The sequence below is a fragment of the Pipra filicauda genome, unplaced genomic scaffold, assembly GCF_003945595.2.
Source record: "Pipra filicauda isolate LSUMZ 115617 unplaced genomic scaffold, ASM394559v2 scaffold282_size1924045_pilon, whole genome shotgun sequence".
Classification (NCBI taxonomy): Eukaryota; Metazoa; Chordata; class Aves; order Passeriformes; family Pipridae; genus Pipra; species Pipra filicauda.
This window is the reverse complement of record NW_024104401.1, coordinates 229,671-243,365: the sequence shown is the minus strand read 5'-3', so window position 1 is coordinate 243,365 and position 13,695 is coordinate 229,671. Positions and strand designations below refer to the sequence as shown.

General features: G+C 49.4%; 1 protein-coding gene across 1 annotated transcript in view; it reads right to left on the bottom strand.

The window, feature by feature from the left end:
• The window catches only part of TWIST2 (twist family bHLH transcription factor 2), a 30,546-nt gene extending 17,455 nt beyond the window's left edge, over window positions 1-13,091 (bottom strand). The window contains exon 1 of the mRNA XM_027735122.2: window positions 12,485-13,091. Coding sequence (XP_027590923.1) covers window positions 12,503-12,985 — 483 coding nt within the window. The 5' untranslated portion in view covers window positions 12,986-13,091 and the 3' untranslated portion in view covers window positions 12,485-12,502. The remainder of the gene's footprint in view (window positions 1-12,484) is intronic.
• Window positions 13,092-13,695: the final 604 nt, after the last annotated feature.

Here is a 13,695-nt window from a genome sequence, read left to right as displayed (position 1 = left end):
CTGGGGCTTCTAGCCCCGAAAGAGCAGCACCCAAACTGCCCGTGGAGAAATAATTTGGGATGTAATGCAACTCCAGGGAGTGTCTGGGTGCACCGAGTGGGGGCTGGTGCCTGTTGAACCGGAGTCTTGCTATTGGTTTGAGCTCTGCTTTGTTTTTTCACTGCACAGCCTCTCGCTGCTTGTTTGGGAAGTCGTTCCTCCCCTTTGCTGCCTGGAGCAGATCCCAGAGAGCAGCACATCCTGCTCCTTTCATTATCTGCCCCACTTATGCCTTCTTTTTATTTTTCCCCCTCTCCAGGTCACTTGTTTTGGGTCACTTTATTCTCAGTTCTAACCCCACCGCGGGGTTTTCCAGCTTTGTTGCTTCTGTGGCTCAGGAGGGATGTTTTGTTCTCATTTATTAGTTTTCCTGGCCAGGATACAAAAGGTTAAACACTTTGGAGAAGCTTATTTACAGCTGAGGTAGGTTTCTAAATCAACAGTAGATTGGAGTGACTCACAGAGCTGCTTTAACCTTTTTCCTTCCGTTTTTGTCTCTCTCCACATCTGAAGGGCAACATCTGCAATTTAGATCTCTGGAATGAGAGGCTGTGAAAGGAATATAAATGTGGGTGCTCAGCCTGGCCCTGGTGCAGAGCTGGCTCCCATCTGGCAGTGCCTGGACCCCTCTGGGATCAAAGATCCCCTGGGCACCCTGGATTTTGAGGAGCTGTGGGGAGACGACCACCAAGGAGGAGGGTCTGGCTGGGCAGGCAAAAATCCAGTCTGGTTGTGTGTGAATCCCTTCTCGACGTGTAGGAGGGTCCTGTCTGGTGGGGAGGTGACAGGGTGGGCACTCAAAGTATTACAGTTTGCTTTTTGGAGGAGAAACTGAGGCACCGAGTTTGCACGGGAAGGTTTCGGGTGGGAGCTGGGAGAAGGTTCCGCCTGGTCCCTTCGTTTGGGTGGAGATGAGTGTGCCCAGAGTGGGCTGGGGGTGCAAGAAGAGCAAAGCCCACTGGCCCCATCACATCAGACGGTACAAAAGAGGTGGCAGCCTTAAAATTAGCCCAGAGGTTCTGGGATAAAGTGTCCCCACAAGGGACACGGGCTGGAAGGAGCTGGGAAGGGCAGGGCCAGCCCCCACATCCTGCGGCACTTTTGCTTCCCTCCAAAAACCAGCAGTGGAAAACAGGCTGGAGATGGACAGAGGAGATGGGATCCTTCATGAAGCATCACCTCTCAGTTTGCTGTCCTTCAAACCCCCCTTTTTGTAGCGTATCACTACAGACCTCCCTTTTCCCTCACAGCAAAGCAGGGCTGAGACATTTCCACTCCCAAACCGCACCCAAGCCCCTGCATTTCTCCTATTCAGCAGCATTTAGCGATTCCCTTCTAAGGAGTCTGTGGAATCAACCATATTTTAGGGGTTGGCCCTTTTTGTCCCTAACCCCAATACCTTCATTATGCTCCTCACAGCTCTCCTGTGCAGCTTTTGGGCGTCTCAGCTCCAAGGCTGGGTCTAATCCTAAACTGAGGTGCTGCAGCGCTGAAACCCTGTGGGGACAGCACCTCTGGGGGGCTCAGGTTGTTCTCCTGCACCTCAATCTTTAGATTTTAAAGGAATTTTAGAGGAATCCAGTCCCTCGGCGAAGGCACTTTCTGGCAGACCCAGCAACTCAGCACCTCCTGTGCCTGCAGGGTTAGACCTGACCTGGGAGGCCTGAGAGTCTTTCTGATGTTTAGACCACAAATTACCTTGCTCTCCGAGCCTGCCAGCTCCTGAGGTTTTCCCTAATGAAAGGACTGGGCTGCCCGACCCACTTGGAGTCATCATTTCAAATTTGGGTTGTTTATTGAAGTGGCTGTTGATAAAGGAACAGAGTAAACCTGTGCTTGTTGTGTTTGGAGCTCATTTAATGTCTCCTATTAAGATGAGGGCAGTGCAGCTTTAATCATATTCCTACATAAACACAGCAGAGAAAATCATGAGGTTTCTTTATTAAAAAAAAGAGAGTTTTTCTATATAAAAAAAGAGTTTTTCTCTATAGAAAGGCAGCTGTGACTGCAATGTGGTGGAAGCACCTCTGATGCCGTGCTCTGGCCCTAAATTAAATAACCTGTTGTCCTGATGATCATTAATGTGGGATGTACTCAGAGCAAAATTCCTTGCACCGGGCAGTGAGGCAGCTCCTGGCTGCTCCCAGGTATTCCCTGTGCTCCCTGTTAGACACACACCCCTTGGATGTGACCTCAAACCCACCTTATTCTTTATTTGATATAGTTTATCCTGCCCTCTAGTGCCAGCAGATGCTGAGTCAGCAGGAGCTCCTGTGGTTTTTCACCTTTTCCATCAACCAGTTCTCCCTAAGCCTGGGAATCTGCTGCCAGGATGGGGAGAGCTGCTAAATATGGGATGTTTGGGGACTGGGTACCTCAGTGCAGCCTTGGAGTAAAAAAAAACGGTTCCTTGGAAGGATCTTTGGGAGATGTTTGCAAGAAAAATGAGCTTCCTAAGGGAAATGGGAATCCACGTGGCAGGGATGTGAAGGAAGGATTTTGGGAGGTCAGGAGGTTTTTTCGGTGATGAGCTTAAAATTAAACCTTGAAGCCTGGGGAGTGCTTGGAGAGGGAGGGGATGAATAGGGCAGGGATAACACCTGGAAACAGGTCTCTTGCTTTGCTCCTGAAGAAAAGGAGGATAATTTTCTGTTTCAAAAGGTATCTGGGAGCCTTTTGCTTTGTTACCCTTTGCTGGGAAGGAGAGGAACATCCTCCAGCCATTCCCTGGGGTCTGCAGCTCCTCAAATCTCCTCCAATCTCGTCACAACTCCCTCCCTCCTCCTGCTGTGCTTCTCCTGCTCTTTTTAAGACTCCCCCAGACAAGAGTTTTAGGATTTGCAGTGCCAGGCCACTCTGTCCTCGGACCTGCTGGAGCTTTTGCCCAATTTCCTGGGTTATTCCAAGCTGTGGGGAGCGCCCAGCCCTGGACGGGAGGGGCAAACCCAGCCTTTTTGGGCTGAAAGCAAGGCTGCAGAAAACAGAAAAACAGCCTTGTACAAGTCTCCTCCCTGTCCCCTCATCTCAGATCAGAAGTTGGGGAAGGGGGTGGGGGGGAAACACCACAACCCACAAAGCCCCAGAGGTTGCCCCTGGTTCTGCTGGGAGCACTCTGGGGCAGGTTTTGGGGTGGCTTTGTCTCTTTAAGGTGTCTCCCAGAGGGAGGATCAGCCCGATGTGATGTGGCAGCTCTGGTAACTCCTCTTGGCTTTCAGCACAGCCCTTGCTGATCACACAACTTGCTAGTGAAGAAGGTCCAGCTGTCCAAGCCTTGGCAGGGATCCCCACCCTCTGCTCGCTGCCAAATCCTCTCTTTCTTTTTTTTTCTTTTTTTTTTTTTTTTTTAAATATATAATAAATGCTTAGTTTCCTAACAGACTGGGAGTGGAGCAACCTCCTCTGCCTCCCAGCCCCGTGTGATGCCTCCTGGACCTGCAGGAGCCAGGGGTGGTGGTGCCACATCCCTGTGTGGTGCCAGGATGTTGGCAGCCAGGGAGATGGAGAGCCCAGGGCATTCCAGGGCTTCTGTCCTGCTGGGAGGTGCTGGTGGTGGGGATCAGGGTTAAGGGTTGGGGTCCCAGCAGTGCCTGGTTGGGCTGGAGCCTGCCCAGGGGTGGTTTGGCATTCCCACTGTGGGCATTCCCAGGACATGGCTGGTTCATGTGGACATTGCTCTTTGTTGTACCACCGGGCCAGCAATTTATTCTAGAGTCTCTTCCCTGGTTGTGCCAAACCCCTGGAGCTGGAGGTGCCTCACCAGCCGTGTTTACATCTCAGAGTGCTTAACAGAGCGACTCCAAGTCCCAAATTGCCCCAGCAACCAACTCCCCTGAAAAGCTTCCCAGATTCCTGGCCTGGGCTCTCTGCAGAAGCTCCAGGAAACCTTCCTCTGCTCACTCCCCTCTTTCAGAAATGACTGAACCCCCCCTTGTTTTGAAACATTTCCACCATGTGGGCAACTTGAAGGATGTGTCTGAACTAAAGAAGAGCTGCAAGGCAGCCTGAGCACTGCAGTGGGTGAGTAATTCCACGGGGGGGTGAGCCTATGGATCTCCTATCCAGAAAGAGGGTTTGGATCTTAAAAATAATGCAAATGTGGCTGTAGTTATGTGAAAGGTTGGGTAGTAGCATTTCAAGGAAAGATGAAGGAAAACCAGCACTGGGAAACAAAAATACACTGCCCAGCTGGTGAAATGATGGAATTAGGAAATGGCTCTGAATGTGTTATAAAACAGGAGGTTTATTCTCTGTAGGAGCAGGGATGAGTGGGCTGATCTAATAAATGTACTTGGGACTTGCCCATGGACCTCAGGCATTGGGGTGTGTGGGGAAACCTTTCTAATTACAGCAGAAAATGAGCCATTAATGACAGAGATGAGAACAACAAACCAATATGAAAAAGGGGGGTAGATCTGCATTTAAAGCTGGGCATTTTTATCCCTGATTCCGACATGATTATCCTGAAAATCGGACGATTCTATGATTATTCCTAGCTAAGGAATAGCTACAGTTTTCCAAGCCATGTCTGTTCCCTCAACAACTTAAAAATATTTACCTTTTGCCACTAGTTGAGAGTGAAAGAAAAATATTTACCTTTTGCCACTCGTTGAGAGTGAAAGTATCGCCTGGTTTACAAAACAACAGCGCTAGGGAGAAAAACTTTGGGATTAGCTAGTGAAAATCAGCGTGTTTTGAGCTCCCCATTCAATGCTGAAAATGCTCCCCTGCATCCCCAGCCCTCTGAGCACTCTGGGGGTGCATGGAGTTATATTTTTGGGTCCTTTTGTGGTGCTTTCCACTACTAATTTCCCTGGCATGAACACATAAAGCCGTGTACTCCTTACGACTCGTTCACTGGGTTGGTTGTGTTTTAAATTTCCAAGGGGAAAAGCAAAGGGATGCTTTTATTTCCCTTGCTCTCGAGGCACAAATGGCGATTGGAAGAATTCCAAAAGCCTGAACCACTTCTCTGCCCCAAAATCCAAGTGAAAACTCAGCTCATCCCAGCGAGGAAGGCGAGGAGGACGCGGACGCTCCAACTCCCTCCTTACAGCCAACCTTCCAAAGCCAGGCGGGATAAAATAGATTATTTAGTGCTGGTGGCCACAGGGATCTATGAAACGACTCTTCTCGTGGCAAAAGATGAAAAAAATCCTGTAAAACACCAGGTTGTTCAGTGCCTAAACACCCCCCTGGAGCGGGAAGGGAACGCGGAGATCGCAGGGACGATTCGTGGCCGGCAAAAAGGAACTTGGTGAGCTCAGAAATTTCCCGAGCTCATCAGGCCAAATAATTTGGCAAAATGCAGAAAAATATGCACAAGAGCCACCTTATCTAATGTGTAAAAATACTGATTGATATGTTACGTGCACAGTGGTTTTTTTAAAGACTCATTTTTATCTCATCTGGCCTGTATTTATCGTGTGGTTTTGTGCCCCAGTAACTGGGAAGTTTCTGTGGGGGTGATTCCCCGGTATTCCCAGAGCTGAAAACGCTCTGCTTCCAGGCAGATATTCCTGCACAGGCTCCATTCCCACCCACCCCATGCTGTGGAACCCACTGGTGCCTGTTGGGCGAGCTTGCTTGTGTATTTAGGAGGAAAAAAGACTTGAAATCACATGATTTGGCCCCAAAAGTGCCTGTGGGATGTAATTTGGGGGCTGTGTGGCTTGGAGACAGCGTGGGACACTCCCATGAGGGACAGGGAGGCAGGTGCTCAGTTTGAACTTATCACAAACCTCTTTTCCCCATCTCAAACCCTTTAATTCTTGGCTCACTGATGCGTTTTGTTGAATTTCCATCCTGAGCATGTCCAGGGGGGGATTTTTGTGCTGCAGGACGAGCATCCGGAGGGTACCAGGGGTACCAGGATGCTGCAGTTTAGAAGGATCAAACTCCTTTCCTGCCCTCAACAAGGTGGTTGATTATCTTTAATTACCAGTGACAAGTTCTTTGCTGGGAAGCATCCGCCTGTTCATTTTTCTTCTGAGCCTACAATCTTATTTTTTTTTCCCCTACCATCCCTGTGATTTTCTGAGCTCCCCCTCCCAGCCAGAAATTCCTTCTATCCAGCCTTATCACACAGTGAGATTTCAGCACAATGGGCATAAAACATGGCATAAGGATCAGTCTGAAATGTGCATTTTTGTGGCTCTGCAAGGTCCCTCTGGCAGATTAATTTTATTAAGAGCTTGCTGTTGGGGACACTGTATGTGGATGTATCAGGGAACCCCCCCAGCCACCCAAAATGCTGCTTTCTGCAAGAAAGCCACTCTCTTCCACTCTACCAAATTTTCCAAGCTGGATTCACTGACTTTTTTAGCCTCAGTGCAGCCCTGATTCCCCCCCATCTCTCTCTCAGCAGAGCAATTAAGTTTATTTACGTTTAAGCACAAACACATGATTTTTAAAGGAGGCCTCAACAGCTAAAACCAAAAGCATAATCAGATAAATTACTGCAGGAGGGGTTTTGGTGGCTAAATTCATCCCAAAGCTAATTCATACATTTTGAAGTGTGTGTCTGGCAGGTCTAGTATCTCTAAAGGAAATGGTGAAGCTGCTTCTTGGGGGTGGCAGCAAAACTATCTTACTAGGAATTCAATTAAAGCTAGTCTAGGCTCACTGGACCTCTTCCAGTAAATATATATCAAGCTGAACCAGTGGACATCTGTCTCTTCTCTTCCCCCCACCCTCCTCCTCTTTCTCTTTTCCAAGCTGTGGTTAAAGGATGGAGAAGAAAAGCTGGGAGAAGAGGGAGCTTTGAGTTCCCCATGCAGGGCAGGAGGGTTATTTTCTGTTTGGGTGTCTGACCACTCTTGAGATCTGTGGGACAACGGGTCTGCCTGCAAAAGAAAGCCCAAATCACCCAAGGCTCACAAAGGAAGCTCATGGCAGAGGTCTGGGGGTGCCCAGTGCCCCTTTCCCAGGTGGATCCCGGTGAGGAATCCACGCCACCTTTCCCGGCTTTGTTTTGGAGGGTTAAATCTAAACAACGTCGTCGTCGTCCCCCCCCCTCCCCCCCCCGAAAGGCTCATACCTCGGGGAGGATCATCGGGACAAGTCAGGGATCTAAAGGCCACTCTGTCAGCAAAAGGACAGAGGATGGTTGGTGCTTATTGAATATTTTTATGGAAGTGGAAACAAAAACCTCCCTGCCCCATTTACACCCTTCTCCAGCACAAACCTGTCTCCAGGTTCCTGCTGCTGCTTCCCATGGTGTGATAAAGACTGAGTTATTTTTACCCCCTTTCCCAAGGGAAAACCCTCCTTATTGCTAAACCCCCAAAACCTTGCACTCTCAGGGTGACAGGTCACAGATAAAATTCACAGGGGGATCTTCTATTTTACCAGTTAAGCCCCCAAAATTCCCTGCTTTCAGGCAGGAGGAGAAGCACATCCCGAAGGGCTGCCAGAGCCCCGATTCCCACCTCTTTGCAGGAGGAGGACAAGGGAACTGCGCAGCTGCCACCGGGTTAAAAACCCCACCAGCAGGCACCTCATCCCGCTGTTTTTCATCCCAGTGGTTCCCGGGTCCAGCATGGAAGTGGTTAAAGTGATGGGTAAGGGCTACCCCGCTTTGATTTATTGGCTGGCTGAGTTAATTTGCTATTTGTGTGTGATTAGTTGTTGTTGCTGAGTGGTCATCTTCCCCAGCTACAAATCTAATTAAACTCCGGGCTGCCTGCTCTTGGGTCTGATTTTATTTTATCTTTTTTTTTTTTTTTTTTTTTTTTAAATCGCTGGCAAATATTTCTGCTGTTTTAATTCTTGAGAACTAATCATTAATTAGCACGAGGCTGCTGGAGGGTTTCTTGGGTTTTCCTCGCTTCCAAATTTGCCTAAAGAAGTAAAATGAGGAGCAGTGGGGACTCCCCAGCCCGCTGAGGTGTTTGGTGGGATCAGCAGAGAGCAAGGAACAGCTTTTTTTCCCCTTCCCAATTTTCTACAAAGCCTGGGGAGGGGGTTAAAAGGCTCCCTGGAATATCTGCTTCCCCCAGTCCCCTGATGACACGTCGAGCTCGCCGTGTTTCGGGGTTGTGGTGCCGTCCCTTTCCACGTTCGTGGCTTCATCCCACCATTCCTACGGCTCCGAAACAGGACATAAATTCTAGAGATTTCGGGCTTGGAGGTTTCAAAGTCGTGCTGAACCACATGGAAATGATTCTCAGGGCTACAGCTATAAAATTAATTATATTGCTGGGGGGGGGGGGGGGAAGTGACATGAAATGTCCCCACAAGAGATTTCGGCGGCGGTTCCAGGATCTGTCCCAGCTCTGTAAGAGCTCGCTGTGATCTCCAGGGCTCGTTTATCATCGCTACCTAGAACTCCATGAAATATGCCCCCCGAAAAGCACTAAAGGCAGGAATGTGAAGGGAGGTTGCAAAGGAGAAGCGTTTCGATCTTTCCCTTTGTTTTCACGAGGATGCTTTGAAAAGCAGAGCTCCTCTGCGGAGCCGAGCGGGTGCGAGGATGACTAATTTGGAGACAAATTAGGTCTACTTAGCCCAAATGTCTGCCTTGAATGTTCCCTTAATGACCCTTCAACGCACATCTCTCCCGATAGGACTTTCTACCGCAGCCCTGCCTCGGGCAAATTAAGCAACAACGTGTTTTTACCGCTTTTTCTAAGCGGTCCTTTGGTTTTGATTCAACTTTTCCCCTTCCCCGTGCGTGTCTCCAGCTCTTTCTGATGGTAATTCATTTATTTGTGTCCGGGCCAAGGCCGATTTGTCTTTTTGCGTGTCTCCTTCTCCGGAGCATTTTCCTTGCACCCTGTTTTTCAGAGATCCCTGAGCCTGAGCGTTTTTTTGGCTGACTCGCAGCGTGGTTGGTGTCTGCTGGGTAACAGATTTATCCTTTCCCAGGGAACGACACGAACGTAAACAGAGGCTCCAAAATGCCTTTTGCTGGGCTTTTAAATGCGCTGAGATGAAAACCCCCCGCTACAAACCCATTAATGTAAATACCAAACTTTACAATCCTTCCTGTCAAGGAAACTTATTTACATTTTTTGAAGGATGCGTCGAAAAAAAAATAGGGCTTTTGGGACAAAAAGGGCTTAGTTCCAGTGTCACTACACCCCCAGCTCACTGTGCTGCTCTCAGATACTCTAGAATTAGGTTTTGTTCCCAGGGCCAGCAGAGATAACATCTGTTTGCTTCTTTAAGGAGAAAATGAAATAGGATGCTGGTGTTTTATACTGGAAGCAGCCCTGGAAGCCTGAAGGGGCTGCGGATCGAGCACACACGTTGCATGTGGCTTCTCCAGCAGGGAAAAGATGGGAAAGGTGTTATTAGTGCCGGTGCCAGCCCAGGGGAGGCAGAGTGTTCATCCCCAGTGAGGGGGGTGTTGGCAAACTGGTCTTACTGGTGCGGGGGTTAGAGCTTCGTTGCCCTTTACGCTTTGCTCATGGTCCTGACATCCCAGCTTTTCCCTACTATGTCTTTTTTTCCGAGTGGGTGTTTTTTTTTTCAGTTTAGAACATCTCGAACGTTTTGAAAGCGAAAGAGGGAAGTGGCTGCGAGGGGAAGGGGCGCAGGTGCCGCCAGGAGGATGGGCAGGTTTTGGGGGGGGAGGAAGGCTCAACTCAAACATCCCATTGCAGCCCTTGAAGTGCAAAGCTGCGCCTGTTTCTCCTGAAACTCCAGGAGTGAGCTGTCTGGAATTCCATGGAGCAGAACAGGAAAAGCTCTCGTGGCCAGAGGAGCGACCTGCTGGCGCTCGCAGGGGCCAGGTGGCATTTTCCCAGTTCCCAAGGCTCTGATTTTCCAATCAAAAAGCTCCTCTGCTTTTTATTTCACTCACAGTCCAAGAGGAATGACTGTTCCTCCAAGGAGAAAACCTTTCCTTGCTTATGTCTCCCCAAAACCAAGGGAAAAGGGAGGGTGGCAACCCAGTCTGACCGGTGCTCATTCATGCTCCTTACTCCCTAGGAAAGGCAGGAGCTGATCCTGAATTCAGACAGCAGATCTTGAATTCAGACAGCAGATCCTGAATTCAGACAGCTCGTTCACGCTCCCTACTCCCCAGGAAAGGCAGAAGCTGATCCTAGATTCAGACAGGAATTTTGCCTGTCGAGGCTGCGTTTGCTCCTCCGTTATCCGCGAAAACTCCTCTGACCAGGACAGACCCGTGCCAAAGTCCCTGTCCCCCCCACCCAACTGAGTTTCCCCATTTCAGGGTACTCCTGGAGGCTCTTGGAGTGCTTTTGGCCCTGCTGGCAGAGGGGGTTCATGTGGCCACAAGCGCTCGAATTTGACACCGCTCCGCACCAGGCCATTTGTCAACAGCGTTTTCAACAGTTCAACCGCACGCGTGTTCCCGCTCACACAGCCACGGGAGAGGGGGGAACTTCGGCAGCTTGGGAAAACGACCCCTGGAGCAAAAACCGCCTCGGAACACCAAGCTGGAAGTTGGGTTATGGCGGGTTCCCCTTCCCTCAAAATCGACCCCAAAACGTGCCAGGGTTTAGTTCTGACTCGTGGGTCTTTTTCGCTCGGTTCGTGATTTCGCTCTCATCTAAAACCTGCCCCATCAGAACAATCTCAACAATCATCGAGGCCACGATTCTTTTTAAATCTAGTTTTCAAAAGCAGGTTTTGCTCTGTCCTGTGTGACAGGAGTGGTTGGACATTAGATAACAGATTTTTCAAGCCATCCTTGGCTTAATGGCAACACATCATTTGGGAAACAACAGAATAAATGCATTGTCCCAGCCCAGCACTTTGCTACTCAGCCAATCTAAACTGCTGAAGAAATATGTGTTTGGGACATTTTACATCTGTTTTTGACAAGAAGCCTGGGTTTTTGCGTGTGGGGTTTTTTTGGTTGTTTTTTTTTTTTTTTTAAATCTGGTTGCTGCAGTTTTTTAGCCAGATTAGCACAGGAAAAGGCACTCTGGTTTATAAACCAGGCTTAGCTTGATAAAAACCCACTCGACTTGGGCTTTTTGCAGATGAAACGAGGGCACGGCAGGCAAGAAACAGGAACCCGGCAATAGCCATAAACCCCACGGCAGCAGAGTCACCTATTTAGATAAAACTTATCCACAGGCAGCTTGTGCAGTGGGTAGAATAACTAATTTTGAGACAGACTAACATTTTGGGGGCCCCAAAGGTCCACCATAAGGTGGACACCTTAACTGCGGCAAATCCCAAGCCATCTCGGGATGTGAGTGAAACATTTACTTGCAGTGGTTTCTCGAATGGTTTGAAGGCTGTTTTACACCCCTAAGTCCTGGCTGAACGTTTTTTTTCAGCCTTTTCAAAGCAGGTACTGCAGTTGCATCAAGTTTTTTTGCCCGGGGTTTATTTTGTGTTTATTTAAACTGGTCGTTTACTGCTGTTTAAACAACGATGGATTTGTCCCTTTAAAAAAGCCCCACCAATGGGCTGGGATAAACTTTTCCTTCTTCAGTTCTCCACATGATGAAATTATTTCATTTTTGCATTGCCAGGGTGGCGGGGGAAATTTCCCTTTGGAGTGTTTGCTTGGTGAAATGGGCTCGTGGGCTCTGGTTTATGTTCCGAGCCCAGACAGCAAAGCCCGGCTGACACAAGGCAGAGCTGCTCTGCTTAATTAGCTGGAGATGAGGGTGTTATTAAAAGCCTTTTCCCCCCCCCTCCTTTCTTACTGTTTATTCCTCCCTCCCTGAATATTACAAAGGCAGCTGAAGAGGAAGTAGTTTTCTGCTAATGGAAAACCACGAGGAAGAATTTAGCGAGGAGAGTAAATAAGAAACTCCGTCCAACACCAGTCGTCGCTTCACTGGGGCACTTTGGGGAAGGGAAACCGGACAAATCCAAAAATTTAACGAAGTTTCTTCTATCTTTGGTTGCTTTTTGTTGTGTGAGGGGGAAGGGGCACAGCTCGGGGTTGCAGCTGACATCTGCTACTCGTTTCTTTTAAGAGAAACGCAACCTAGGGCGAATTCATCGCCGAACCCCGCGTGGCTCCTGGTCCCCCCAGCCGGGAGAGGATGTGGCGACTGCAGGACTCAACACTGGGTATTTTGGGGTGCAGGCACCCCTGGAATGTGGCAGCAGCTGTTTCAGATCTGTCCCCTCGTCAGCCTCTCGTGCTGATCACCTTTTCCTCTCCAAACCCTTCCCCGAGGCAGCGCTTTCTGGCAAATCTCACGCGGCGACGTTTTCCCCCTCTGTCCCTCATCATCTCCACACCGGTCCCCTCTTGCTTCCCCATCACCACAGAGCAAAACCACACCAATTTTAATTTACTTTTCTCCCCCCCCCAACGGGGCAGGTCTCATTTTTGCCCGCCTGGAAGTTTCCCGGGCGCAGGGGGGAGCAGGAGGGACCGACACAAACCAACCCCTTCGCCCCCTGGCATCCCCGTGCCACACCATCCACGCCAGCCTTCCCCAGGGCTGGGGAAGGGCCAAAACCACACAGAGCATCATCCAGGAGAAGAGAAACAGGTACCTACCCCGGGGGCAGCCGGTGGCTAGTGGGAGGCTGACATGGACCACGCTCCCTCCATCCTCCACACGGAGAAGGCATAACTGAGCCTCTCGTGAGCCACGTAACTGCAGCTCGTCATCTTACTGTCCATCTCGTCGCTCTGTAGCACCTGGTAGAGGAAGTCTATGTACCTTGCTGCCAGCTTGAGGGTCTGGATTTTACTCAGTTTGTCCGAGGGCAGCGTGGGGATGATTTTCCTCAAGGCGGCAAACGCTTCGTTGAGCGACTGAGTCCTCTGCCTCTCTCTGACGTTGGCCAGGATCCTCTGGCTCTGCAGTTCTTCGTAGGATTGGGAGCTGGGACTGGACTTCTTCCCCCTCTTGCCTGGGTTGGGGCTGCCATCTTCACTGGACTTCTTACTGTATCTTCTCTTCCTGCCAAATCTCTTTGGCTGCCTTTCCAGCTCCTCTTCACTGGTCCCCAAGCTATCCACTGGGGAAACAGGAGAACTGGAGCTTTCTTCCATGCTTTCTGCAAGAAGAGGAGGGGAAGAGCTTTCCCCCCCCTCCTTATGTTATGTGAGTGTGTGTGTGTCTTAAATGTGCTTTAAATTCCTGAGACAGATCCTTTGGAAAAACAGGAGGACTCTTTTTCTCTCTCTTTTTTTCCCCCTTTTTTTTTTTTTTTTTTTTTTTTTTTTTTTTTTTTTTTTTTTTTTTTTTTTTTTTTTTGCTGACCAAACGTTTTCCAGGTTGCTCGAAGGGCTCTTATTTCAAGGACTGGGGTTGTGCAAAAAAATTGAGGTCTCGGAGAGAGGAAGTTATTCTAACTTTTTGGAAACTTTAGCTGAGCTCAGTTGCTAAATAGTTGTCAGAAGTGAGGGAGGTGCGGGGCTCCCTCCTGATTGGCCACTCAGGTCGGTGGGAGGAAGGCTTTTCCCCTGCTAAACTTTCACAGTTTTATGTTACACTTAACTAAAATCTTGGGAATGCACCTCGAATAAAAGATAGCTGGCCTGTGCCACCCCCTGCCCCCAGAGATGCTGAATCTGCAGGACCCCTCCAGCACAGCCTCCCCCCCAAAAGGGTTTTCGGGGTGCTGATCTGCCTCCTTGTTCTCCCAAGGGTCCCATTCCCAGATCTGTGGCCAGGCTGCAGCAGTTCCTTGCCCAAATCAGGGTGCAGAGTGTGCCCCATTTTTGCAGGATGGGCCCCCATTTTTACAGAATGGGACCCT